The sequence below is a fragment of the Centropristis striata genome, chromosome 10 (genome assembly GCF_030273125.1).
Source record: "Centropristis striata isolate RG_2023a ecotype Rhode Island chromosome 10, C.striata_1.0, whole genome shotgun sequence".
Taxonomy (NCBI): domain Eukaryota; kingdom Metazoa; phylum Chordata; class Actinopteri; order Perciformes; family Serranidae; genus Centropristis; species Centropristis striata.
The window spans coordinates 30035946-30061201 of NC_081526.1; the positions used below are offsets into that span (position 1 = coordinate 30035946).

General features: G+C 37.9%; 1 protein-coding gene across 3 annotated transcripts in view; it reads left to right on the top strand.

Moving 5' to 3' along the window:
* The first annotated feature begins 868 nt into the window (after window positions 1–868).
* dnah7 (dynein, axonemal, heavy chain 7) overlaps window positions 869–25256 on the top strand; it is a 94709-nt gene continuing 70321 nt past the window's right edge. The window contains exons 1-20 of one of the 3 annotated variants that reach the window (XM_059343646.1): window positions 869–987; window positions 2329–2425; window positions 2603–2780; window positions 2930–3005; window positions 4485–4665; window positions 5453–5525; window positions 5765–5890; window positions 6799–6918; window positions 7926–8103; window positions 8219–8398; window positions 8820–9080; window positions 9297–9424; window positions 10489–10567; window positions 10694–10918; window positions 11042–11188; window positions 11518–11697; window positions 13088–13228; window positions 14450–14817; window positions 15866–16052; window positions 24328–24521. In XM_059343646.1, the coding sequence (XP_059199629.1) occupies window positions 919–987; window positions 2329–2425; window positions 2603–2780; window positions 2930–3005; window positions 4485–4665; window positions 5453–5525; window positions 5765–5890; window positions 6799–6918; window positions 7926–8103; window positions 8219–8398; window positions 8820–9080; window positions 9297–9424; window positions 10489–10567; window positions 10694–10918; window positions 11042–11188; window positions 11518–11697; window positions 13088–13228; window positions 14450–14817; window positions 15866–16052; window positions 24328–24521 (3188 nt within the window). In that variant the 5' untranslated portion in view covers window positions 869–918. The remainder of the gene's footprint in view (window positions 988–2328; window positions 2426–2602; window positions 2781–2929; window positions 3006–4484; window positions 4666–5452; window positions 5526–5764; window positions 5891–6798; window positions 6919–7925; window positions 8104–8218; window positions 8399–8819; window positions 9081–9296; window positions 9425–10488; window positions 10568–10693; window positions 10919–11041; window positions 11189–11517; window positions 11698–13087; window positions 13229–14449; window positions 14818–15865; window positions 16053–24327; window positions 24522–25256) is intronic. The other 2 variants (XM_059343647.1, XM_059343648.1) reach the window with 2 other exon arrangements.

A 25256-nucleotide genomic window follows, 5' to 3' on the forward strand; every position in this document is an offset into this window, starting at 1 on the left:
ATAACAACTGGCCTGGCAAAGGGCATAGAAAATACAAGACGGAAAGTAGATAGACATTTTAGTTAGGCTCAGTATTAGTTAGCTAGTGAGTGGAACTCAAGTCATGACAGAAGCTTACCGTGGAAGTTAACCCTCTGGAGTCACTAAAAGCACCAAAGCATTACTTCTTCATGAAATCCAGATGTAAAAACAAAGCACAAGCCCTACCATGAATTCACATCTAAAGAACTGGCTCTAAACTCGTTTAAATCATCAAAACAAACTTAGTTTGATGATGATATACCAAGCAAAACTGGAGACAAGGTCAAATATATTTTGTATAAAATATAGAACTGGGTGTAACCCTCTTATATGTTATATTTGCAACATGTGTTCACATTTGCAACATTTCAAAATCTTTATTGAGCAGATAGTGTTTTGGAAGTTTTTTAAAAAAGATTCAAAATCACATTTTATGTTGTTTTTGCTTTTGGGTTCAAACTGTTGACCCAGTAAATCAGGATGAAAAATTATCAGGTCATATAGGTGGTTGTGCTGGAAAAAAATCGACCAACATGGCATTTAAACATCTTTAAGTGGTGTATACAGGCAGGGTGAAAAGGATTCAAAAGTGGATAAAATAGCCCAAGGCTTCATAGAGTTAACGTTACATTGCTTGATAAAATATCAACAGAAATTTGTCAATATCAAGGTACTGCTTACGCTGTGCTACTATTAATTAACAAAGCGTTGTATTTATACCGTATACGTAAATTAACTGCGTAAAGTTAAAAATATCTGCAACTCCCGTTGGTGCTGAAGAGTCAATGTAATCTCGCGAGTTCACGGTTGCTTCCTTAGCAACGAACCTAGCAACGGCACAAGTGTTGCGGTAAAGAGCTTCTGGTTACTTTGCACAAGTATCGTAATGTTACCAACATGAATTCAGCCACAAAGAAAACAAATATTACTGATATCTTAGGTTCATCACCACCAAATCATCCAGGGGTAAGTTTAGAGAACACAAAGTGCATTGCTGTTACCTAACGTGAGGTTGAAAAATGTCTGTTAGTGTTTAACGCTCGAACTTTTAACTTTCGACTGTTAACGTTAGTTAACTTCAAACTATGATAGCTTAACAGGTTACGACTCTAAGCTTACATTTTTAGTTATTGTATAGTCGAATGTGGTCACTCGATAAAAATATATATATTTTTTAAAGTTAGTGTCATGTCGTCACCCTGTTAAAATAATCGCCTAACTAATTTTTTCAAGTTTTGCAGGAAACACAAAAAAACTTCACCAAAAGTGTAACATATGACATATATTGATCATTTCACTCAAAAAGGATGTAACAAAAGATGGCTGTTGCCATAGTAATAACACTTTGTGTAAATTATGTAACTTAAGAGAAATAAATGACTTTTTTTGAATTTTTTGAACATGCCTTTGTGACTTAAGCAAGATATGGTAACACTTTATTTTGAAGGTGTCTACATAAGAGTCACACAAGCCTGTCAGAAACATGACATGACAAGAATGGTGAGCATTAATGTTACTTCAAAGTGTCATTAATGTTCATGAAGCATGTCCCATGTCAGGCGTGTTTATGACACGCTCATGTCACTCTAATGTAGACACCTTAGAGTAAAGTGTTACCAATGTTAGTGTCAACAATAAAACACTGATAAACTAAACTGATAACTAAACAATCTCCCTCTAGCTCTTCTTTGCTGAAGAAGTGATGATCTTAAAGGGGTAAAATCACATGATCTGATCAACTGAGGATGTAGGCGATTTTACCATAGGTGGCTGGTGTCATGAGGAGATGATTTAGGCAACAACAAAAAAATTGGACAAAAAAATGACTTAGGTGATTATTTTAACAGTGTGACAATATGTTACTTTTACATTCCCATCTTACTAGTTGCTTCTCAAATTACTTCTGTCAAATGAAACCAATCTAATGGTAAACTAACTTTTACTCAGTGTTAGTGGTGGGATGTAACTATAGTTAAGTAACATTCGACTTCTTCATACATTTACTCAAGTGTTGTACTTGTGAAATTTTGTCTTTCCATTTTATGTAAGTTTAAACTTCTTGCTCCACTACATTTTGCTGCCATCTAATTACTTCTCATGTTGAGATTTAACGTAAAAACACGATAAATTTAAAGTGGTTAGACATCTTTTTTTCTTTTCTTTTAAACCTCATAACAGTATAATAAGTAGTTAAAATTAGCCCTACCTTGAGAAAATGAAACCCCTGCAGACTTTTACTTGGAGTTGAATAATTCCACAGTGTGGAATGAGTAAGGGATCTGAACACTAATTCAACCACTGCTGTAGGTCAATAGGAAACATCCGTGGATGGATACAAAATCTCTATTTTCTCCATATCCCCCACTCAAGCAGAAACATCAAGGAACTGAAGCAGCCGTGAAAAGTGAGTTCAGTGTTCAAAGTTTTTTTGAGTTGGTATAATTTTCAGTCAGATAAAAGATATTGGCGTCATGCCAATTGTCAAACATCAGAGTTATGATCTCATATTCTTAGGCACTGTTGTATTTATATAAGGATTATGGTAATTCTGTTCAAACTGTTTGCCCTGCGTGTGCTGCAGGAGATGGGCTGAATGAAGAAGCAGACAGTAGACCTACTCAAAGTTATGGCAGAGGTCAGGACCTGCTGCAGAGAAGAAAGACAGTGCAGATCCATGGGACCTCCAAGCATCGCAGCAGCTACCTCGCACAACTCACTAAGCGTAGGAAACTTCGTGAAACTCTGGTTAGATTCATATGGTGAGTAACCCTTTGACACTTTGATGTATGTATTTATTCATCTCAACATGAGATAGAGTCAACATTACACTGCTAAGGACAGGAAATACTCTTTATAATAATAGAAGTGGTTTCTGTGACTCCCATTGTGCCCTTCTTTTTCTTTTTAGTCCGAAGGAGGAAGAGGATGGTAACTCTCCATTGTGTGGCTCTTCCAAATCTACTGACGAGAATAATCGTGAAATGGTAAAAATGCAATTCGAAGTTGATATTCATGTCACAGATACTCTTTTGTTGTGTATGTCCTGTTAGAAAAATTGCATGAGGAAACCTTGAAAATTGATAATGTGTCACCGACAGAAAAAATCTGTCACCAACAGAAAAAACCTCACCATTTTTCTGCGCATTCTTTGATGGGGAAATGAAGAGCTGGAGAACGTCCAAGTTTCTCAGTTTAACAAAAGTTTTATTACAATACGTCAAAAAATGTGCACTTTACAGAGATCTCCGGGTTCAAAATTAACTCATGTCCCTGAATACAAACAGACGTGTTTCAGTTCGTGAAGTCTGAACCACGACTCCCTCCCTGGAACCCATTAAAATACTAACATTTGTTTACAAAACATGCTGGTCGATTTCTTCCAGGAAGTCCCGCCTTCTTGATCCGCTCATTCGCCAGTCTTCTTTCATACCGTCACACATCAGGCCACCTGGGCAATACAATCACTGCTTCCCATAACAAAGCCTTGTGGCCTGCTAACAAACTTGTTAGCACAAACATTTTTCCTTGTTATGACTTACAGAGATTCTCACACGGGATTTTCATTCGGCCTTCTGCGGTCTCCCCTCTCCAGACACACATACACACACACACACACACACACACACTCACGAACGTACATACACACACACACACACTCACAAATGCACATACACACACACAGCAAAAACTGTGTATCAATATATCTGGATGTCATTCTTTGTGATTTATAGAATCTTAATCAGTTTAAGCAAATGGAATATATGTAATTAAAGTAATCATAGTTTTCTACATCAATATTAACACACAAACACAATCAATGTATCAAATCATATTGTCTGACTTAATATAAATGCATAGAGATATTTATTACAGTCAAGGTTTGACCTTTGATAGTGACCTGCGTCACTCACAGAGAACAGAGACAGACCACAGAGAAGCAGAAATAAAGCATAAAACCATTTACCAATATAGAAAATAATCAATTATTTTAACAGTCCCCAAAAAGAATACACTGTGTCCATCATTCTTTTACATAATCTTTTCATGACACTTGATATGGTAGTCTTTGAATCGTTGTTTTATTTTGTCGGTCTCAGTGGATGCAGTTGCTAGGTATGTTTGTTTCCTAGAGTCTTTTTTTAATGTATAGGGTTTGAAATTATGACTTGTACTTAGACCAGGCAGTAAGACTATGTATACGTATTGTCATTGGGTTCTTTTTAGAATCATTATTTTTATCTGCAGTGGTACAACTGACACATAAATCAGTGAACACTGAAACTGACTTAAGCTGAAGTTCACAGCATGGAAAATGAAGCTTTACTTCCAATGAGGCACCTGGATGTAGATATTATTCCATGACTCAGTAATCAGCACTCCTCCTAATAAGTACAATTAATGTCAGGCATGATTTGTTTAAAATGTCGTTACTGAGAATGGTTTGTAAAATTCTGTCCTGTCAGAGATATAACTACTACATCCAGAATGGAATAGACCTGGAGAATGTGTCTCCTCTGGAAAACTCTTGCCTGGAGAACATTAAGCAACTGGTACCCAGCCACCTGTTGAGTCTGACCACAACACTGGAGCAGCTGGTTGAGGAAATTAAGGAGGATTACCTGCACAGCGTCAAGACAACAATCTGTATCTAATTCATTACACTCATTATTATCATTATTAAAACATTTAAGTAGTGCTATAGAGTGCTGCAGGAATAAGTCCTAAAACCTGAAAATTAGTTACAGCTTTGCACCTTTTTCCCTGGAATCAATGGGTTTTGTTTTTGAACAGATTGGACCAAATGTACATTATCCCTGCAGTGCTCTATTTCAGGGGTGGCCAACCTGTGGCTCCAGAGCCTCATGTGGCTCTTTAGGCCGCCTGCAGGGGCTCCCCGTGGCTGAGACAATAGAAATGATATACATATTTATACATTAAAATGTTCATTTATCAATTGTGTAGACCAAAAGCTATTTGTATTCCTCTATTGTAAAATTGTATAGCCTTTTTACAGCATATTAAAAAAGTTTTGACATTTAAGTCAACTAAAATGTGCTTCATAGCTTACGAAAGTCTCCAGCCCGGCACCTTAACCTTTAAATTTTGCCAACTTTGAGTTTAGTTTTGAGTTCCCTGAGATAGACTAGTTTTGAAAATCATATTAATAAATGCTCAATATGACTATTAATAATGTTGGCAGGCTAATTTAGACTTATTAGGCTGTTCATTTTTATTTTAGGCTCAATATAAGGTTTGCGGCTCCATTCCCCGATTTTTTTTTTTTGGGCCAACAGGGGCTCTTTAGTTAGTAAAGGTTGCCCACCCCTGCTCTATTTAAACAGTATTGTGCAAAAAATTTTGGTGACTATAATGGACAAGAATGTGGTATTAAGATATTGTTTGTTTTAATACATTTCTATTGTGATTGCAGTAAAGTATACATTCAGAGATCCAAAGGAAAATGAAGAGGATAAAGTGAAAGATCTGCCCCCTTACAGACTTGAGTAAGTCAGCAGCACGTGAAAATGTTGCATGTTTCTCTTCAGAGAAGTATGAAGTGCCTTTACTTACTGAAACTGTTTAGCATGGCTCCCATGGTTAGGCCACATAGAGATTTCTTTGTACAAGGAAAACCTGAGTTTGACGAAGCAGTCACTGGAAGGCTTAAGAGATATAATTTGTATATTTTGTGGGAGGGAAAAAAATCTCTCTTTACAGTCCCTGTGTTATCTTTCACTGTCAGATTGGCGGTATTGCCAAAACCATGGAACAAAGCTTTTCTTCAAGCTCGGAAGAGGATCAGAGATAAGCTTTACTCTATCAATCCCACTATGCTGCAGGTGCTGTACCTTTGGCATTCCTCTTACAAGTAAGTATGCTATGATACATTTTTATTTACTTTTGTGAGAACTGCAACTTAGGTTCATTTACTTTTGCCATGTAATATAACTCTAAAATCAAAATGATCCTTTTAAAAAAATGCTGTTAATTGAAATAAACTTACCTTGACCACGTAGTTGCATTATTAAATGTGATACGAGATTCTCTACATCAAACATGGAAATTATGGGTATATTTTTATGCTAATGTTATTACAGCAATTGGACAACATATTCATTAGGGCAGAAATGATTATTTCCAATAGCAATTCATCAGCTGATTATACTTTTTATTAATCGATTAACTGTTTGATCTATAAAATGTCAGAAAAGAGTTTTAGATGTCCATTCCAGTTTCTCAAAGTCCAAGGTGATGTCTTTAAATGTCTTGTTTTTTCAGTCCAAAACCCAAAGTCATTCAGTTTAACATGATATAAAACAGGGAAATACAGGAAATCTCCGTATTTTGGAGAATGAATAAGCATCTTTTTTTACTCAAAAGCTTTAATGATAAATGGATTTTCAAAATAGTTGCTGAATACTTTTTTGTCAACCAACAAATCGATTAGTCAAATCGTTACAACTGTAATTTCCACAGCAAACGATAAACATTGCATTATACCTCGTATAACTCTTTCTTGTTTTGATGAGAAATGTTTTTCCTGGTTTCTAAGAATTCTGGGGACTGTTTTTCAAACTTTCTATAGTATTTACTAGCCCTCAAGTTTTTGTGAACAATTCTGGCTGCTTTGAGACAACGTACATAGACAGAAAATGTTGTCAGATGGACTATCTTAGATTTGACAATGCTTATCAAAAGGCGCTGCTATATTTTCCAAATTGCTTTAGTAGATCTGTGTTTGCATCCATCTCACACTCTTTAATGACCTGCTTGCAGAAATCTTCGTCTGATAGATGTAGAGGAGTTCCACAGCAGAGAGGAGTCCATGGAGCTCAGAGAGTTTCAGCAAACTGTCACCAGACATGTTGATAATGCCAGAGGCATCCTCCTTGAAAAGTGAGTCCACATTAATATCATCTTTGAAGAGCAATAGCAATTTCAAAATTGATACAGTGGGGGTTCATAATTATCAGCTGTGAACAAAGACATATTCAGGTTGCCATCCATAAAATATGTCTGTTTTATAGGAAGCACAGGAAGCTATTACATCAGCCAACATGTGTCCTTAACAACCTCCAAATGTTTTGGTCAATCATAGATTTGAGTATCAATATTACATTTAATATTTTTTTAAATGTGATGCTGTGCTGAGCCAACATTATGTTGCTTTGGTAAAAACAGTACATTTATTTTTGGTTGCTTACCTTTTCAACAAATACAGAGCCAACTGTGTATCAGCATACAAGTTTTAATATAAAATCCTTTTACTTTTTTGAAAATACACTGCAGCTTGAGCTGTGTCTTGTACACTGTGGGCAGTTCAGGAGATCAGAGATATTGGTGCACTGAGCTGACTTAGCTTCTTTATGAGAAGGAGCATTGATTAGTGCGGATTAGCAACACTAGTCCTGTGAATAAATTATCATAATTTTGTTCAAAGAGACAGTGTAACAATACTCAACCTGCAAACCAACAAGCCACTTATTACAGTGGTTTATTCTGCCCCTGATTCCCTATTGGTATCATAAAAGGCATACCATGCAGGAATTATCACTTAATTAATTAATAAACATTGAAACTTGGCCCCTCCTCCTTGGCTCAACAAAAGTGAAATCAAACCCCATATTAACTTTAGTTTTGGAAGGATATTTATCATATTTGCCTTTCACCTTATGATATTTGTGTTTGTTCAGGGTTTCCACTATTTTCGTAGGTTCATACCCAAAGGGTAACACAAAGAAACATCCAGGACACAGCAAAATTAATACTTCTAGTTGGTTATAAGTGATTATTTGGAGTAATAACTTTTTGTTAGTGTATACAAAATTTTAGTAGAGTAGAGTATTGAATGCATCAAAGCACATCGCCTGAATTTAATTTGTTTTTTCTGTTTTCTACAATAGTTGGGTTCCCCAAGTACAGGACATTTTCTACAAGGGGTGCAGGACCAAGCTGTTACCTGTCTGCAGAAACAAACTGCAGTCTTTCTTCAACTGTGCGGCTGCACTCATGACCTCCCAGCTGCAGAACCTTGCACTAGACTCCATAAGGGACTATACACACCTAATCTCCCAGGACCCGGTAGGAGAAAGCTTAAAAACATCATGCCAATATATGGTATACAATACATCATAAACAGGAAGACACTAAAATCTCTTTTTCTGCCATGTTTTGGTTTTACTCTCCACCATTTTAGCGGTCAGAGCGAGCCCATGAGCACCCAGGCTTTGTGCTGCATCTGATCCTGGAGGACAGAGAGATCAAGTTTGAACCCGAACTCAAATTGTATGAGGAAGCCCTCATTAACGTCTATGAGCTCATGCTCAGGTCTATCAGCATGGTACCTCATGTGGAAACCAAACTCTACCAAGAATTGGTAAGAAAAATGTGTGTGTGTGTGTGTGTGTGTGTGAGTGAGAAAAATCATAATGATCTGTTATCGAGTGAATGACCTTCATGAGCATTTTGGAGGATGATCATGGACAGGTCGTTTACTTTTTGATATAAATGGGGTGGACAGAATAATAGAAACACCTGCCTTTATAGCACAGTACCCTTCACAAACTGTAGCCTCCAGAATGATCATGAAGTTGAATCAATACCTCTCTAAAACAACAAAAACGTAATATCAGCATTGCCTCAGTAATTATATAGAACAAATTGTATAATCTCACCTTTTGACAATGGTTGTTTTTTTCTGCAGTCATGTTATCTATATTTTACAGACACAATAGCTAATCATGGCATTGCAAAATGTAGTTTTCTGCCTGGGTTTATACTGTCCTTTGTGCCTTCAGTCTGTAAGCACCCTAAAGCCAATCATCCTGCCAGAGATCCTTGAGGCCCAGCAGGAGGAGGTGCGTCGTGTGTTCTGGGCTGAGTGTGTCAAGCCTAAGGAGTATATCCATGAATATGACAAATACGCCACACTGGTGTCCAGGCAGGCAGAGGAGGATGTGGAGCACTTCCTCAGTGAGCAGCACTCCTTCAAGGAAATAATGGCTGAGGTGGTACACTACCAGCAGCTCGCTGACAGGATGGAGTACACATCATGCAAGGTATTTGATCAGCAAGGTGGAAGTCTAAAAACTGTTACGCTTCAAATGCTGTCTCATAAATCCTGATATCTAAGCAGTCTGAGAATCTCAAAAACAAAATTCTTTAAATCTTGATGTTTTTTGTGACTACAACAATCTATGCAATTGTCGTAACTATTTGGTAGTCATTTCTTAAATGATGTCGATTGTGTTACTGACCTATACTTTGGGCTTTAGGTGGTACGCCTCGGCATGTTTGAGGTTCAGTCCCATAAGCTTATCCACTCTCTCGTCAAGCGTGCTCAGGAGCTTCAGCAGAAACTGGTTGCTCAGATGCTTCAGGATCATCAGGAAATCAACAAGAAGTAAGTTGGTTCTCCATTTTCATTTTTTTCTCTCAACACCCATGCAAAAATTCCAAATGTAGCTGAAGCAAGTTTGAAAAAAGTTAACAGGGATTAAAGGCATAATGAGAAGAATTTTCCCCCAGTGTGTGTTGAACCTGCACTCTGCCTGTTTTTTTTTGTTTTTTGTTTTTTTTGTTTTGGTGTATTCAGAAGATTTCTGTGTATCAGTCTTGTGTGTAGCCCCTGGCCACAGTGTGCAGTATCTCTCTAAATAAATACTGCGACCAGGTGCCATATTGTAAGCACAAATCCGAGAAAAAGCTACAAAAAATGGCGAACACATCGGCAAAAAAATGGTAAATGGACCTACACTTATATATCGCTTTTCTAGTCGATTTGCGACCACTCAAAGCGCTTTACACCACAGACTGCGCTCATTCACCCTTTCACACACACATTCATACTGGTGGCAGAGGCTACCCTAAACGGTCCCACCTGCCACCACTGGGAATTCTTCACACACAGATGAACACAGCATCGGGAGCAATTTGGGGTTCAGTATCTTGCTCAAGGATACTTCGACATGTAGGCTGCGACGGTCAGGGATCAAACCACCAACCCTTCGGTTAGGGGCCAACCAACTCTACCATCTGAGCCACAGCCGCCCAAAAACACAAACATAGGGAGGCATACCAACCGGACAAAACTTCTCCATGGATGTAAGCATGGCTTATACCCACTGGTGAGCACTGTGGTCAGGGGGTGTTGTTGAGCTTGGGAGGAGGGGGCAACTTTGAACTGTAACAGACAGTTGTTTGACAAATACCATATATCTGTTTGACAAATACAGCTGAAATGAGCACAGAGAAGTTTCAGAGTTCAGGCCTTAGTTGGCCACTCTGGTGCATCGAACTAAACATTGTGCCAGTCAAAGAGAATCCTCTTTCTTTAGATCCAGTATTTGCTGCTGTCTTAGCTTCTATCCCAGTGGTCTCTCTTAGCTCCAAGCTGTGCCATAAGGAACTTGTAAGTCTGTAAAACCCTTCGCATATGTCACTGAATGAATACTCTTCCTCACACAGGCTCTGTAATGAATTTGAGAAGATTGCAGAAAAGGCATTGAGCACCCCAACTGACACCCATAAACTGATGGAGCTTACGGTAACTAAAACAAACTGTGTACAACTTTCCCTTACGTTTCTGTCCAGAGAGTAGTTAGGCATGACATTACACATTAAAATCAGTAGTACTGTATCAGTATTTTTGTTGCCCTGCCCTCCCATTCAGGCCTTCATGAATAAGATGGAGACCAGTGACATGCCACTTTTGGAGCAAAGAGTGTCAGACTCCAACATTCAAATGTGTTTGTTGATGGACTTTGTCGATCTCTCACCGTTGGAAATGGAACGCAACTCACAGACCATCCAGTGGCTTAAGCGTATGCCATCCATCTTTAAGGAACACAAACAGATCATTTCTAAAAAGACAGAACAATATCAAAACAGCCTTCAGGTCTGTATGTCTACTCTATTAATCAAATTATTGATCTGTTTGCTGGGATCTGGATGTTTAGCATTAGAACTGTAAAAATGTTATTGCTAGAAAACAAAGGGCATTTCTGTATGTGCATTCCAGTTGTGCCGTGATCACTTTCTGGAAGAACTGGAGAGCTACAGTGTACAGGTGGAGGTTTTTGCCTCCTTTGGTGACCCTGCAGATCTCAGCAAGTACCTGGAGAAGGCCAAGGCCCTCAATGCAAAACTGGAGTTGGCCATGGAAAAGGTACATGGGGATTTGCTTAAACTATAGGAGAGAAAAAGGGGGTTAACTCTCAACATAGTTATAGTAATATAGTTATACTCATTGTAGAATATTGCATTGTATTTGAAGTATGTTTTTTCAAATGTTTCACCTGTAGAGGGCAGCATTTGCTGTAAAAACAACAAAATCCCAGGAGTTGTAAGAGGTTTTATTTGGGTTTTTTTCATCCAAAGATTAACAGTCCTCTTTTTTATCCATCTATCTTTTCCTTATATGTCTTTGTTTATTTCTTTTTACCCTCTGTGCTTTCATCTGTCCCTCTCTTTCAACCTTTCTGCTACTTCGAAAAGATAAATGAATTCAATCTAGAAGAGGAAGCCTTTGGCTGGTCTGTTTCCCAGTACCCACTGCGTAAGAAGATCCAGGACAAGCTCACACCCTTCCTGCGCCTCTATGAGACATCCACTGATTTCCTGAACCAGTATGACCAGTGGCTCAATGGGCCGCTCTCTGGTGTGAACCCAGACAAGGTACAAGAATTTGGAAATTCCTTTGTTGGACATTATGTAAACGTTTAAATTATTTAAGCGTCCAGCACTTAACAATTAGGATGGGCATCTTTTATCTTCATTATAGCTTCAGTGCTGCTTATATTGCCACCATAAGTCCTGAACTGTGTGTACTGGAATGTTCCAGGGGTTATTTATGCTTCACAAAGTTTTGATGTTGTAAAAGGGGTTAGCTTCACTGCATGGATGCCAGGGTGTGTAAAGGAGGTTAAAGCTGTTCTGCAATTAGGGCATTCTATTAGAGTTGGTGCACTCATGTTGGGTGAGTGTGCCTATAGATAAATAGTGATTGTCAGCAGTAACAGGAATCTGAGGATAATACTTTGTTTGAAGTTCTGTACTCTTTGAAAGCTCTGATGGCTCTCTCTCTCTATTCCTCTAAAACTTTCAGCTATTCAGGTTTATTTCACAATAACACTACAGGATTTAAAAAGCTGCCTCTCTTGCACGCTGTTACACACACACACACACACACACACACACACACACACAACACACACACACATACACACACACACACACATGTATGAATTTCAGTCTTCAAACAAACTCTATTTTATAAACCAATCATATGACATATCAATCTTTTTGCTTTAATTTGCTATGTCCATTTATGTGAAATGTGCTATCACTTGTGAGAGACAGACACGTACGTGTGATTAAAAATTCACAAACACACTGTCCTGCCCCCCACTGTTTGATTGACATCTCTTTTTCTGTCTATACTCATGTGTCAAAGCAAGGAAACACTTTTCGACTTTTTTTAGCAGCTGCTAGACAAAGAAAGGTTGTTTTTGTATGGCAAAATCAAGGCAAATCAAAGAGCTTTATATAGGAGATAAAGGGACATGAAGACAAGTTATAAGAGAAACACGGGTGATGGGGATATGAAAAAGGACAAAATATGGATAAATAGGATTTTTAGATGAAAATGAGTTAAAAGTGAAAAAAATCATATTTCAAATCACCCAGGAGATAAAATACAGTGCAGTGTGTTTCTGCACTCCACAGGTGGAACGAATAAAATGAAGGATTACTCAGTTCCAATGAAGTCAGTCAGCTGCCTGTTATAAAGCTAATGCATTGAAACAATAAATGGAAAGCAGACTGTCAATGTAATTAATTACTTAATTTATTATTAATTATTAATCCATTCTAGTCTTAATACTCTTCTTTACTTATACCTCTCCCTCACCTTTTTTCTGTCACCCCTCATCTTTAAAAAATAGAGACACGGTACATTGTTTTTGGTATAAAATAATGTTTTCTTCTATTAATTCAGTTGACAATTATTGATTCATGTTCTTTTTTTTTTCTGGTGTCTTTGTGATATAAAACCTGACCCATGTAGGTAGAAGCTGATGTTGGTAACTACTGGCGCACTCTGTACAAGCTGGAGAAAGGCTTCAGTGATGTACCCAAAGCCCTGAGCATTGCTACCACTATGAAGACTAAGGTGGAGGAGTTTAAGGAGCACATTCCTTTGGTACAGGTAAGACCCTAACAGAAATACTTTATATCTAAAGACATCAAAATAACCTTAAAAGAGGACATCTTTTTAAAAAACACACTTTTTCGGTGCTTCACAAAGTTTGTATGTGCACAAGCACTGATGTATGGTATAAGGAGTGCCTAAACCAACAAACTGTAAATGCAATTCCAATTGTGAAATAACACAAACCAGTCAGTTTTTTTTGTTGTGGGCTGCCTTGATCTGAAAACATGGGAACAAGTCATTCAGATTCGTCTCTCCGTCCTACCATACCATACCATCTGAGTATCTCCAACCACGGCTTTAGAACTACCTTTACAAAGGCCATATTTTCTTGCAAGCCAATGAAGCACACTGGACTTTTTCCGGAGGGGGGCCAAAAGAGACAGGTGCTAAAGCAGAGCATTTCAGGCAGAGGGGGAATAAAGATATATTCAGACAGACAGTATTATGTATTTTTTATGTATTTGTTGAACATTCAAACATGTAATAATTCTGGTAGAAACACACATTGCAAATATGAACTCTTAAAATTAACAAAGTATGTTCCTTTTAATTTAAATTACTTTCATCATAGTGTAACTGAAAGGTCTTTCCATAAGCCTATAGTCTTGTCAAGTACAGTATAAACCAGACCTGGGCAGTGGGTGGCGCACGGCCCACATCCGGCCTGTTTGCTGTCCTTATCCGGCCCGCGTGAGGTTAAATTAGAAATCAATGCAGTGCTTTTATTTTGAAGGTGGGTTACGTCAACACACTCATTATTTACCGTTCATTTTTATTATTTTGTTATTTCCTGTCACTACATTTCAAAATAAAAGCATTCGTTTCACACTGGACGGTGCCTTTTCAAAACAAAAGCATCACAAGCTATATGATACAAAACACCAATAGGAACCTTACCAAAGGTCATTAACAGTTGTGTTTTAAATAGATGGAAAAGTGATATAGTGATTGGAGTATTTACTACTTTTTACTGCTATATTTGATTTACTCCACATCAACAGTCTTATCATAACATGTATTCTTATCAGTAGCAGCTCAAAAACAGATAACTTACTGTATTTTATAAAGCAATTCAATTAATATTGAGCAGAATTTAGTTCAGAGTTTTGGTCCGGTGCCCACAACCTTCGTGGTATTGGTCATGTGGCCCCTTCAGGAAAATTAATTTCCCACCCCTGGTATAATCCTTTGTTTTGTATTATTCCTCCTTTATAGGTACTGTGCAACCCAGGCTTGCGTGACCGCCACTGGGATGCCATGTCAGAGGTGGCTGGCATCTCCCTACAGCCAACTGATGACAACGCCTGTGTGGCTCAATTCCTATCCATGCATCTGGATCAGCACCTGAGCAGCTTTGAGGGCATCAGCGAGGCAGCCAGCAAGGAGTACTCTCTAGAGAAGGCCATGGAGAAAATGGCAGGCGAATGGGGTGACATGGAATTTAGCCTCCTGGCTTACCGAGAGACCGGTACCTCCATCCTGTCATCAGTGGATGAAGTGCAGATGCTGTTGGATGATCACATTGTGAAGACACAAACCATGAGGGGCTCACCCTTCATTAAGCCATTCGAGGTGGAGATACGGTAAGAGATAGGAAGATTTGTTTGAGGATTATTTTGCCTTTTTTCCATTTTTGAAAAAGCTTTTCACTAATGTTATGAAGTAAGGACACATGTCAGGGCTAGTTGAAATTGTCCAAGTTAAACAAGGATCATTTTAAGCATTGTTATTTGTTAATCTAGGGCTTTCACTGGCACACTTGGGCTGTAATGTCCCCTCATTGTGTTTCCACTCTGGCACTTACATTATCTCCCGTTTGTGCAAGATGATATTGCTGTGTTTGATGAATATTTGGCTTTTGAACACACAAACAGAAATATCATATGAACTATCTGAAGCTACAGACTCAAACTGTTTGTCCGTCTCAGAGTTGTAGTGAAGATATTCTTTGTGAAACTTGAAAAACAACGATTCCAATTGAGCATACTGTATAATTCATGCATTACTATTCAGTTTTTATTTGCCTCTGAGTTCAGCAAATGATAAAAGATTTCTCTACCCTGTAATTTGTGAGATTGTTGCAATATTATGTTGCTGCCAGGCACAGTTTGATACAGGATTCCCTGCAGATTTAAAAATGTATTGTGCCATATTTGGCAGCAAGTTTTTTTGTGAACATTTTTGCAATATCACATGATTACAACTTTTGTAATGCCATTATCTAGCTTTGTGGGTGGGAGAGGATGATGCCACAGTGAGGATAAAAAAAAAAAAAACTGTTTCTCAATTTAGTCCTAGAGTTAAGCCCAGCTTTCTTTAATATTACTAACTACAGATGAGAGGGAGGAAGTACCTGGGAATACATGCAACATAATATAAATACCTTTAATATAAAAAACCTTTGTGCTGCGATCATTTTTGATATTGGTCCAGTATTGAGAGAGAGCACTGCAAAATAGGCTTCACATTATCTTAACCAGAGAGAGAAAGAGAAAAAACAATGGTTTGTGGTGGAAAGTTTCAGAATGAGACATCTTCTTGGTTAGACACACTAACAAATGCCTGCTGAACCGCCCAAACCCAGCTATTGCTAACTTAATAATATTACTGACATGTACTTGTCTTCTCTAGGGAATGGGAGGGCAAATTGCTGCTACTCCAAGAGATCCTGGACGAATGGTTAAAGGTGCAGTCCACTTGGCTCTACCTGGAGCCCATTTTTAGCTCCCCAGACATCATGACTCAGATGCCTGTGGAGGGACGCCGTTTCACAACTGTTGACAAAACCTGGAGGGACACCATGAAACAAGTTTCACTGGTAAGTTGATTGATTTAACCCTTTATCGGGTGAAGAACTATATTTGGTAACTTCAGTGGATATCAAAATGGGGTCACCATGTCTCTCTGTTTGGTCGTAGAACCACATGGATTTCTTCCAGCTAATCCGCAAAAATCAGGCTACGTCACAGCCTTAGACACCATGACAATATTTCAAGAAAATCTGCGCGAAAAAAGTTATAGATTTACGAGAAAAAAGTGAAAAAAAGCAACTTTTTTCTCGCAGATTCATCACTTTAAATCTCATAAATCTACGCATTTTTTCTTGCAGATTCACCACTTTAAATCTCATAAATCTGCACATTTTTTCTCGTAGATTCACCACTTTAATCTTGTAAACTTTTTCCTCAAAATATTACGCCCCTCCCCCGGGTCCATATGTTTTTTTTACACAGTCCACAGTCCACATTCTGGCAGTATGTAATATCCTCCAATATTCTCTAGGGTTGAAATTGGGAATTTGCAAGTATTTCAATGAGTGCCCTATTCAGGGTTAACTTTGCTTTGTTATGTTTAGTTTTGTTATGTTAAGATTTTATTATTGCAGCAAGATGCAGTAATGATAAGGAGGAACATTTTTTATACTGGTTTTAGCCAGTTCTATTGGAGTCTGGAAATCCTCCAAACTCCTAGGTTCAGCTTCTTTTCTTACCTGCTCTTGACACCAGTATATTTTGAGTATTTCCAAAGTATTTAAAAAAATGTTTCTAATACCTTCAGTTTTTTATGTTATCAAACTCTTTATGGGTTTGTATTTAAGAATATAGTTTATATGCAATTTTTACATTTGATGTGGAAATTGTTGATAAATTAACACTTTAACATATTTGTAATACAGAGTTATACTATAATAAGTCTTTACTATGTTAATACAACAGGTTTTTGCGTGGATTCATAGACTATAACTATCCAAAATGTGGATTCCAATGGGAGGTCTGCTTCCAGCATAGTTATGGCCATGAATAGCAAAAGGTTTGCAATAATGTATATTTTAGCACAGTACATTAATCATTTTGTTAACAAATAGGCAAATATTACACCATTTCTATGTAGCCAGACTTCTACTGTTAAAAAAAACTTGCTCTAAACACCAGCCAATAGGTTGTGGCCAAAACAAAAAAAACTGCGAAGAAAATGTTGGTTGGCAGAAGTAATTCGCCAGAGAAAGAAAATCATATCTAGGATTGTTGCTGTGGGGTATGTATTAATATTATAGGTTGTGCAACACTATGCTTCAGTCATTTTCTCTACCTTTACAGAAGGTGCCAGCCGTTAAGAAAATATAAACCTTTGTTAAATAAATCCAAACTATGTAGCTTAATTTTAAATATTACATACTTGATCTTTTTAGAATTTTCAATACCAACTCAAAGCATACCGTTAAACAATAACAAACTGGATAATTAGTGGAGCACACAGTGGCATACTTCTTAAGAAACATAAGAAAGCATAGTGCCAGCCAATTAAATCTCGGTCGAACAGGAACAAATTCAACCATCCAATTGGTATATTGGCCGAACTGAGCCATTTCCTACAGAATGGTTGTTGTATTTTAATCATTTCTGTTCAGCTGGAGCGGTAATGATCATCTATAACTACGCCACACATTTCAGTCAAAAAAAACAAGAAGTTGCTGAAAGTTTACTGGTCATGTCGGTAGAAAGTTTGTTTTAATATTTAAACACAACAAACTTTTTTAGACCCAGGGGTTGCTGATTAGATGAAACAAAAAAAATGCACAAACATGCATTACAGTCAGAGTGACAGCAGAGGAAAACAAGAAGCAGGGGAGTATACAGTAGAAGCAGAAAGGATTATTTAGACTGAGACTAGTAGGGCAGGAAATCCAAGGAAAAGGATAGAGCGCAAGACAGAAACAACACAGAAAGGATAGAAAGTGAATGTTGCACCAGCATCCTCAAAGAGTTTCCAAAGGGTAATTGGCGTCCTCAGTAGACCTGAAATGAGACGCATCAATTTCAGGCAGTGTCCTCCAGAAAGCCCAGCTTGACTGCACCATCAAATAGAAATTATGGATTTTGTCTGGAAGGGGCAGGGCCATACTGAGCCACAAAGAAAATGAGGTCACCAAGGGACAGGGAGCCTACACACACAGATGTGCACACGTACTGTCCAGTCTACTGTTAGTTGTGTGAGCAGTGCTATGGAGCATGTTGGATGAATCACTTGCATTTGTGCTTATCCAGCTTCAGGAAATTAGGGTCCTGTTTCTTAAGTTTATCAGTTTGTTAAATTCAGTGAAGTTAACTCAGGAAGTACTGTATGTATGCTGGGAAATCATTCTTATAGATTATGCCAAATCAAGAATGGTTTTAAAAAGGTGTAATTAAATGTACAGTGTAATTTAATGGATGATTGCATGGTATGTATTTCATTAAGTAATTAAAATGGAAATTTCAGAGAACCTTTGAATACTGGTACTGGGGTCCTCTGTCCAACATGGATCATTTTATTAAGGTTTTGGTGAGCAAACACACCAAAAACACTTTACAGTACACAAACTGTAATTTAGTTTTAATGTGCATTGTGGGAAAATGGCTTTGTCAAAAGAACTTTTCCCTAATGTGTGTGATATACATGTTAATGATTTAAATTTAGTAAAACTGGTGAGCTTCCACATGCTGTGGCTGCTTAGTTACCTTAATGGCTCAAACAGTCAGGAAGGATTGTTCATTGTAACCTGCTGTGTGAATTCAATCAGAAAGTAAATATGCTATTTGATGTTGGCATTTTCTTCCTTGGTAAGGTAATTATGTGGTTTCAGTGCACTGAAGATTGTAAAAATGTTTCCCAAATGAATAGACAGACTACCGCTTAGCAGTAAGCAAGAGTTGTAATCCTTTTTGCACAAATAGCAACATATTTTGGTTGAATTTTACTTAATTAGCTTGTGTCCAAGAATAACATTTTAATGCATATCCAAAACATTTAGATAAATCTGAATGGTATTTAACAACAAGAGGGTAGAAGGTTGGAATCCAGCTTGCAGCTCTTCTGTGTGGAGTTTGCATGTTCTCCCTGTGTCAGTGTGGGTTCTCTCCAGGTTCTCAGGCTTCCACCCACGGTCCAAAAACATGCAGGTTATGTTGGATTGGTGACTCTAAATTTCCTGTAGGTGTGAATGCCAGTGTGAGTGGTTGTTTGTCTCTATGTGTCAGTTACCCTCTCTCTTCATTAAGGTAGTTGATGGAAACAAGCCGTCATCACATTTTCTTATGCTGCTTTTCCATTTTGATGGAAACCTGGCTACTGTTCAGTATAAGAAAGGCTACATGCTTGCCATACGATTTACCACTATTTGGTTGAAGTTTGTGTGAGAATTATGAGCTCATATTTTTTAGTTTTCACATTTCAACATAAAAAACCCAAAATTCAAAACCAAGTCATTTTTCCACCATCCTGAGACTGTCCTAAAAAAACATTTCAACAATATTAAAACATTTGTAGTTGTAGCTATAGTCTTGTGCTCCTCTACCTCGTCTGTACCATCTGATTCAGCCGTGAAGGCAAGAGCCACTTGACGAGTTATGAAAACATAATATTGCTTTTATAGCAACAGTAGCTGCTATTCTTTTAAAGTATCCCCAGTGGTCATTTGGACACAGCAGTTAGAGATTCATAAAAAGCCATTTCCAGCCATTCATTCTGGCACAGTATAAAAACTTGATTATTAAAAGAATGCCCGGATGGTATAATTCATAGTGATAAACTCTGGACTTATATTTGATTTGGGTTTTTTTTTTATGCTTGACTTGAGTTGAGTTGCTTACAATCAATCTCTTGACATGTCGCAAGAATAATTTAAAGTGTTTGAGAGAAAATCTATCAAAACATATTGCTTTACAACTTCTGTTATGCCCATGTGTTTTGGGCTATCTCAGCAGATTAAAACCAGGTTTGTTAGTGAAAATTTTATATATTATAAAACCAAACATGAATAAAGATCGAATATTATTACAAGGCATTACAAAACGTTTGTGAGAAATGTTAAATATATCCGGAATTGATAATACTTTTTGCATCTACCTGTCTTTGTATTGCCTAATACTTTCAACTAATAATAGACAGGATTCAATACTGCAGGTTAGGTTTAATGATTATGGAAAGTTATGATTTACACTATGCTAGTATTCTGTAATCACGGAATTCTTGGCATGTTTAAAGCTAATTTCCCCATACTATGTATGCTAGTTATAGGAAAAACACCCCTCCGCATAGCCGTATACTGCATCAAAATCTTGACAAAGAACACATCCCTTCATCTTGTCCATGGCATTGATCAACAGTGCATGAAATTGGAATCATCTCAACTCCATACCACCACAGAACAGTGTGAGCAAAAAGGCAAGCTACAGTGCAGCTCCCCTACCCACAAATCACTTTGAGGTTTCTGCCCAAATTGTTAACATCAGATCAACCACTGGGAGCTGCTCAAGATCCACTGATCTACCGGCGTCTCACAGCCTCCACATCTTAACTTCATTTTCCACCACTTTTTTTGTTTGTTTTGAATTTGCTTTCTGCTTTAATGTGTCATTTATCTACTTCTGCATGCACAATTGCAGAAATAAACAGGGCCAAATCAATTTAAAAGTACTATTTCAATGAACCGGCTTTCTTTTAACTTTGCAGCACAGTACACCTTTGCCTCCTCTAATGAGCTGAGGGAGGGAGAAACAGTTGACCATCTGAGCTCATTGGGAAGATAATTGACATATTGTTTACTGATAGACTGATGGATTCATCCAAAAATAACACAGCAATAGACAACAATAGGATAGCTCACTTAATATTGCACTCACGCTCATGCAGATATAATACTCTGCAGGATGTGCCTTGAACATACAGGGCAATATTTGTCCTGGGTGTGTGGTGTGTGTCAGAATCGAACAAAGAAAAATACTCTTATACTTTATGTTATGGTTTTCCACCACACAGATTGTAGACCTTCCTTATCGGCGGTGGACAGTTGCTGTCCCCCATTGAAGCCATCTGTTTGGTGCATAAAAACCACATTATCAAGCATAATACATGCATTAGAGCATTGTTATCCCTTCAGTGTGCTCATGAATAGCTTCCCGCTGGCAGAATCTATATGAAAATAGCCCTGTTATTATATTGTCCTGATGAAATCTATGAATCACAGTTCATCAATCAGACACCCTTTGCCAGCATAATTGTAAAGCCTACTGAAACAAAGTCAAAGCTTAACCATCTGATTTAGCCTTTAAAATAAGTTTCAGTAACTGCAGCTTCCTGGTAAATTTTCTCACCTGACCTTTGCCTGAACAAAACAAACAAACAAAAGATCTAAATGGTTTTAATCTTTTATTCATGCGATCTGTGTATTATATTTGTATTATATGGTGAGTCTTTGGCATGCCACTATTTCCCTGTTTCCCAGTCATCATAAGAAATCAATTGCAAAAAAGGAGGGATCGATAATTGTCATCCCATTATATATACTCTTAGTAGATGTGGTTTTAAACAGGTCTTGATTAAATGAATTCTTTTAATGGACAGTAACCCTTACTTGATACATACCGTAGACTGTGTAAAGAATTCGCCCTTCTATAAAAAAGTGAAGCCATAATCGCCCAAATTTGGGCATATTGTGCATTTGCATCAAATAATGAAATTAAACCAAACTTATTGACCAGACTTGAATGTACATTGATGTAACAACAGCTAACTATAATATCAGAAAATCAGTTTAAAAAATGTTTTTGATGTGTTCTATTATTTGCACTGATGTACCAACGACTAAAATGCAGGGATGCAGGTTTTTTTTTTTTTTTTTTTTTTACCTATGCTGCAGCCAGGCTCCAGGTGATTGAGATGTTGTAGCTTCACATTTTTAGAGCTGTCAGGCCGTCCAACTTTGTATCTATGACACAAACCAGAAGCATATGTAAGTATGCTCTAAAATGGTCTAAATATTGAATATATCTGCTGTGTGAATACATATGTATTTTTTATGTTTTTAACCTCTTTGTATTATATTTCATTTTACTTAAATGTTTTTTAATGTTGATATATAAATCTCCACATAAAGACATGTTATTCAATTCTAGATGGTTTTGTCTTAAGATTTAATTTTGCATGTTGCTGGGAGATTGCTACACAGTGGTGCAGTGGTTAGCACTTTTGCCTCACAGCAAGACGGTCACAGGTTCTTCTGTGTGGAGTTTGCATGTTCTCCCTACGTCAGTTTGGGTCCTCCGGCTTCCTCCCACAGTCCAAAAACATACAGCTTAGGTTTAATTGGTGACTCTTGCCCGTAGATGTGAATGAGAGCTTGAATGGCTGTCTGTCTCTATCTGTCAGCCCTGTGTTCTCGCCCATTGTCAACTGGGATCGGCTCAAGCTCCCCCGTGACCCATGTTCGGATAAGCAGTTAAGGATATAACGAATGAATGAAGGTTGCTATGAGATGTGAAAACTCACATCCAGCAAGAGAACAGGCTCAATGCAAATTGATCACATCAAACAAAGATGAAAGTGCAGCATCCTTTTTGTAGGCTATAGCTACTCAACTATATAAGCCATTTCCTTGAGAGTTCATATTGTTTCCATTTGCAAAAGCAAGAAACCATGTTGACAAGCGTTGTGTCTTTCAGAAGAGTGGTCTTTCTTTGCAGGCTGAAATGGTCTAAAAATGAGAGGTTGAGTCCATGTCTTCACTTTGGCTCCACACTAGCTTGGCATTTTGCTCCTTCCTGCTTGTTATTTCATTCCATTCAGAGGCTGATATCGCCATCATGTGCGTCATGTGAGCCCGTTCAGGCATTCACTGTCCCAACTTTGAAGATTAGATATACTTTTTTAGACACTTCCTGGGGGTGACAATCCCACAGGATATTGAGTTAGTGTACAGATGAGATGATATCAGAGTTGAAATATTTCATAGGTGCGAGACAGGCCTCAGGTGAAATCTCTATTACTGTTCCATCATAGATTTTTTTAGGGTGCTGTGTGACAAGTGGGCCTCGCTGTGAAACATGCAGTAGGTGTTGCTAAAGGAAGATATTGCAGTGTTTCATTGTTACCTTCAAGGCAGCAGTGACAACACTGCACTGCTGGAAAAAAATAACCACAACAAACCATTTACTGGTAATATGTTTCCTTGATGAAAAAAAAGTATACTATGTCACCAATGCTTTCGTGCCAGGATGTACCTGTCTCGGGAACCAATGCAATAAAATTGCTGCTATGTTGCAGAAATAGCAACCTTGGGCGCTCCGTTTCAAAAAGTAGTGCAGTGCCCATAGGAGTATGTATTTGTTAGCATGCTAATTGTGAGCTAGCACATTACGCAGTATGCTGCACTAAAAGTACATGAACATGAACCCAATTAGCTGATATACTATATTGCATGTAAGTATCTCATATCAAATGATTATGGGCATTAGGCTAAGCAACACGAATGTCATCCCTGAAAACATTTCATAGTAATGCAACATAAGAAGTGAATAAAGCTAAATCTCAACTTAACATGCTAATCGCAAATAACTGAATTTGCACATTACATGCAGACCACTACAACATCTGCAACTCCATAAAACACTTAATTTTCATAAGGTACGCACACCATCCAGCACATAAAGATTGAACATTGATATTCGCTGGGAACTATTCGAATATTATTGGAAAATCAAACCTAGGATCGCACTTCAAAACTCAGAAAGATAGGCTAAATTACAGATGAGATGAGTCAGGCGTGAAAATCAGGAGTGAATTGTGTTACTGACCAGGTGTAGGCCTATCACACAATGGGGCGGAGCTCCCCTGAAAGGCGCCCGATCAGAAACAGTGCAATGCTGCAACACGTCCTGTGTAAATAATGTTTATATTTTGAAAAATTAACTCAAAAATCTTCAAAATTGAGGATGCAAACCTTTGTGCCATGCGCAAGCTACATACGAAATCTGAGGTCAGTCTGACTAATGCCCTAGACACACACACACACACACACACACACACACACACACACGCACATTCTCACATTTATTAGCATACATGTGAGAAAAATTGGTAGTTATCAGTTATCAAACTAGAGACCAGAAATAGGAAAGTTGAAATGAGTCTGAGTGGACCTAAACTGTTCAAAGGGGTGTAACAAATATCCATTTATGTGTTTGAATATTTGTTTATCCTAACCACATGTTGGTAGGAGTTGGTGCTCGACAACAGAAATTAAGTGAATTTTTGCTATTCTCTCCTGTCTGTGTTAGGACAAGCATGTATTGGCAGTGATCGCCATCGACAAGATGCTAGAGAGGCTAAAAAAGTCCAATGAGCTTCTGGAGCTGATACTCAAAGGTCTTAATAACTACCTGGAGAAGAAGCGTCTCTATTTTCCACGATTCTTTTTCCTGTCCAATGAGGAGCTGCTGGAAATCCTCTCTGAGACCAAAGACCCCACAAGGTAAACTGCTTAACCATGTAGGTGTCACTGTGCACACAAACATGATTATGACCTTTACATTTAAACCAGCCACTGCACCACAATGTGTAGCTAAGAAAAGGGTGAATCCACAGATCATTTCCCATTAGAATAGACTCAAAACAGAGAATCAGTATGTGAAAAGAGCAAAACTAGAAAAAGGAAATCTAAAACAATTTGCAAGACTTGTGGCCTTTAACAAACTGATGTTAGGGATACAACAGATTCATCTAACTACAACACATACTCAGCCCCCACAGTGGTTTCCCCAGAAGCCAAGTCCTTGCTGATAACCTACCCTTGTCTCATTTCACCCAGGGCGTTTGGTTAATAATGAATGTGATTTCAGACAAAAGATGTTCTAGCCTCCTACTCTCTTCCTGCCATTCCTACTTCTCTTTTCACTCCACTATCCCTTTATTCTCCCTTTAGCTTCTGGGAATTGTCATCACATCAGTACAGATGCACACAGGCATGCCCTCTTGTGTGAAGAAGGGATTTATGCAGTAGTGGGGTGCTGATAGGCTGGGGAGGGCAGTGTAATGTTGGGAAAGTGCTAGTTTGATTTTTTTTTTTTTTTTTTTTGAGAATCATGTAATGTCAGACTGACAAAAGGGCTCGATTTTATTTCAGGGATATAGAGAAAGCAAACAACCCAAATGCCAAAGTTTTAATGCTTTAGCATTGGAACACTTGTTCCTATTTTCACAGAATGTG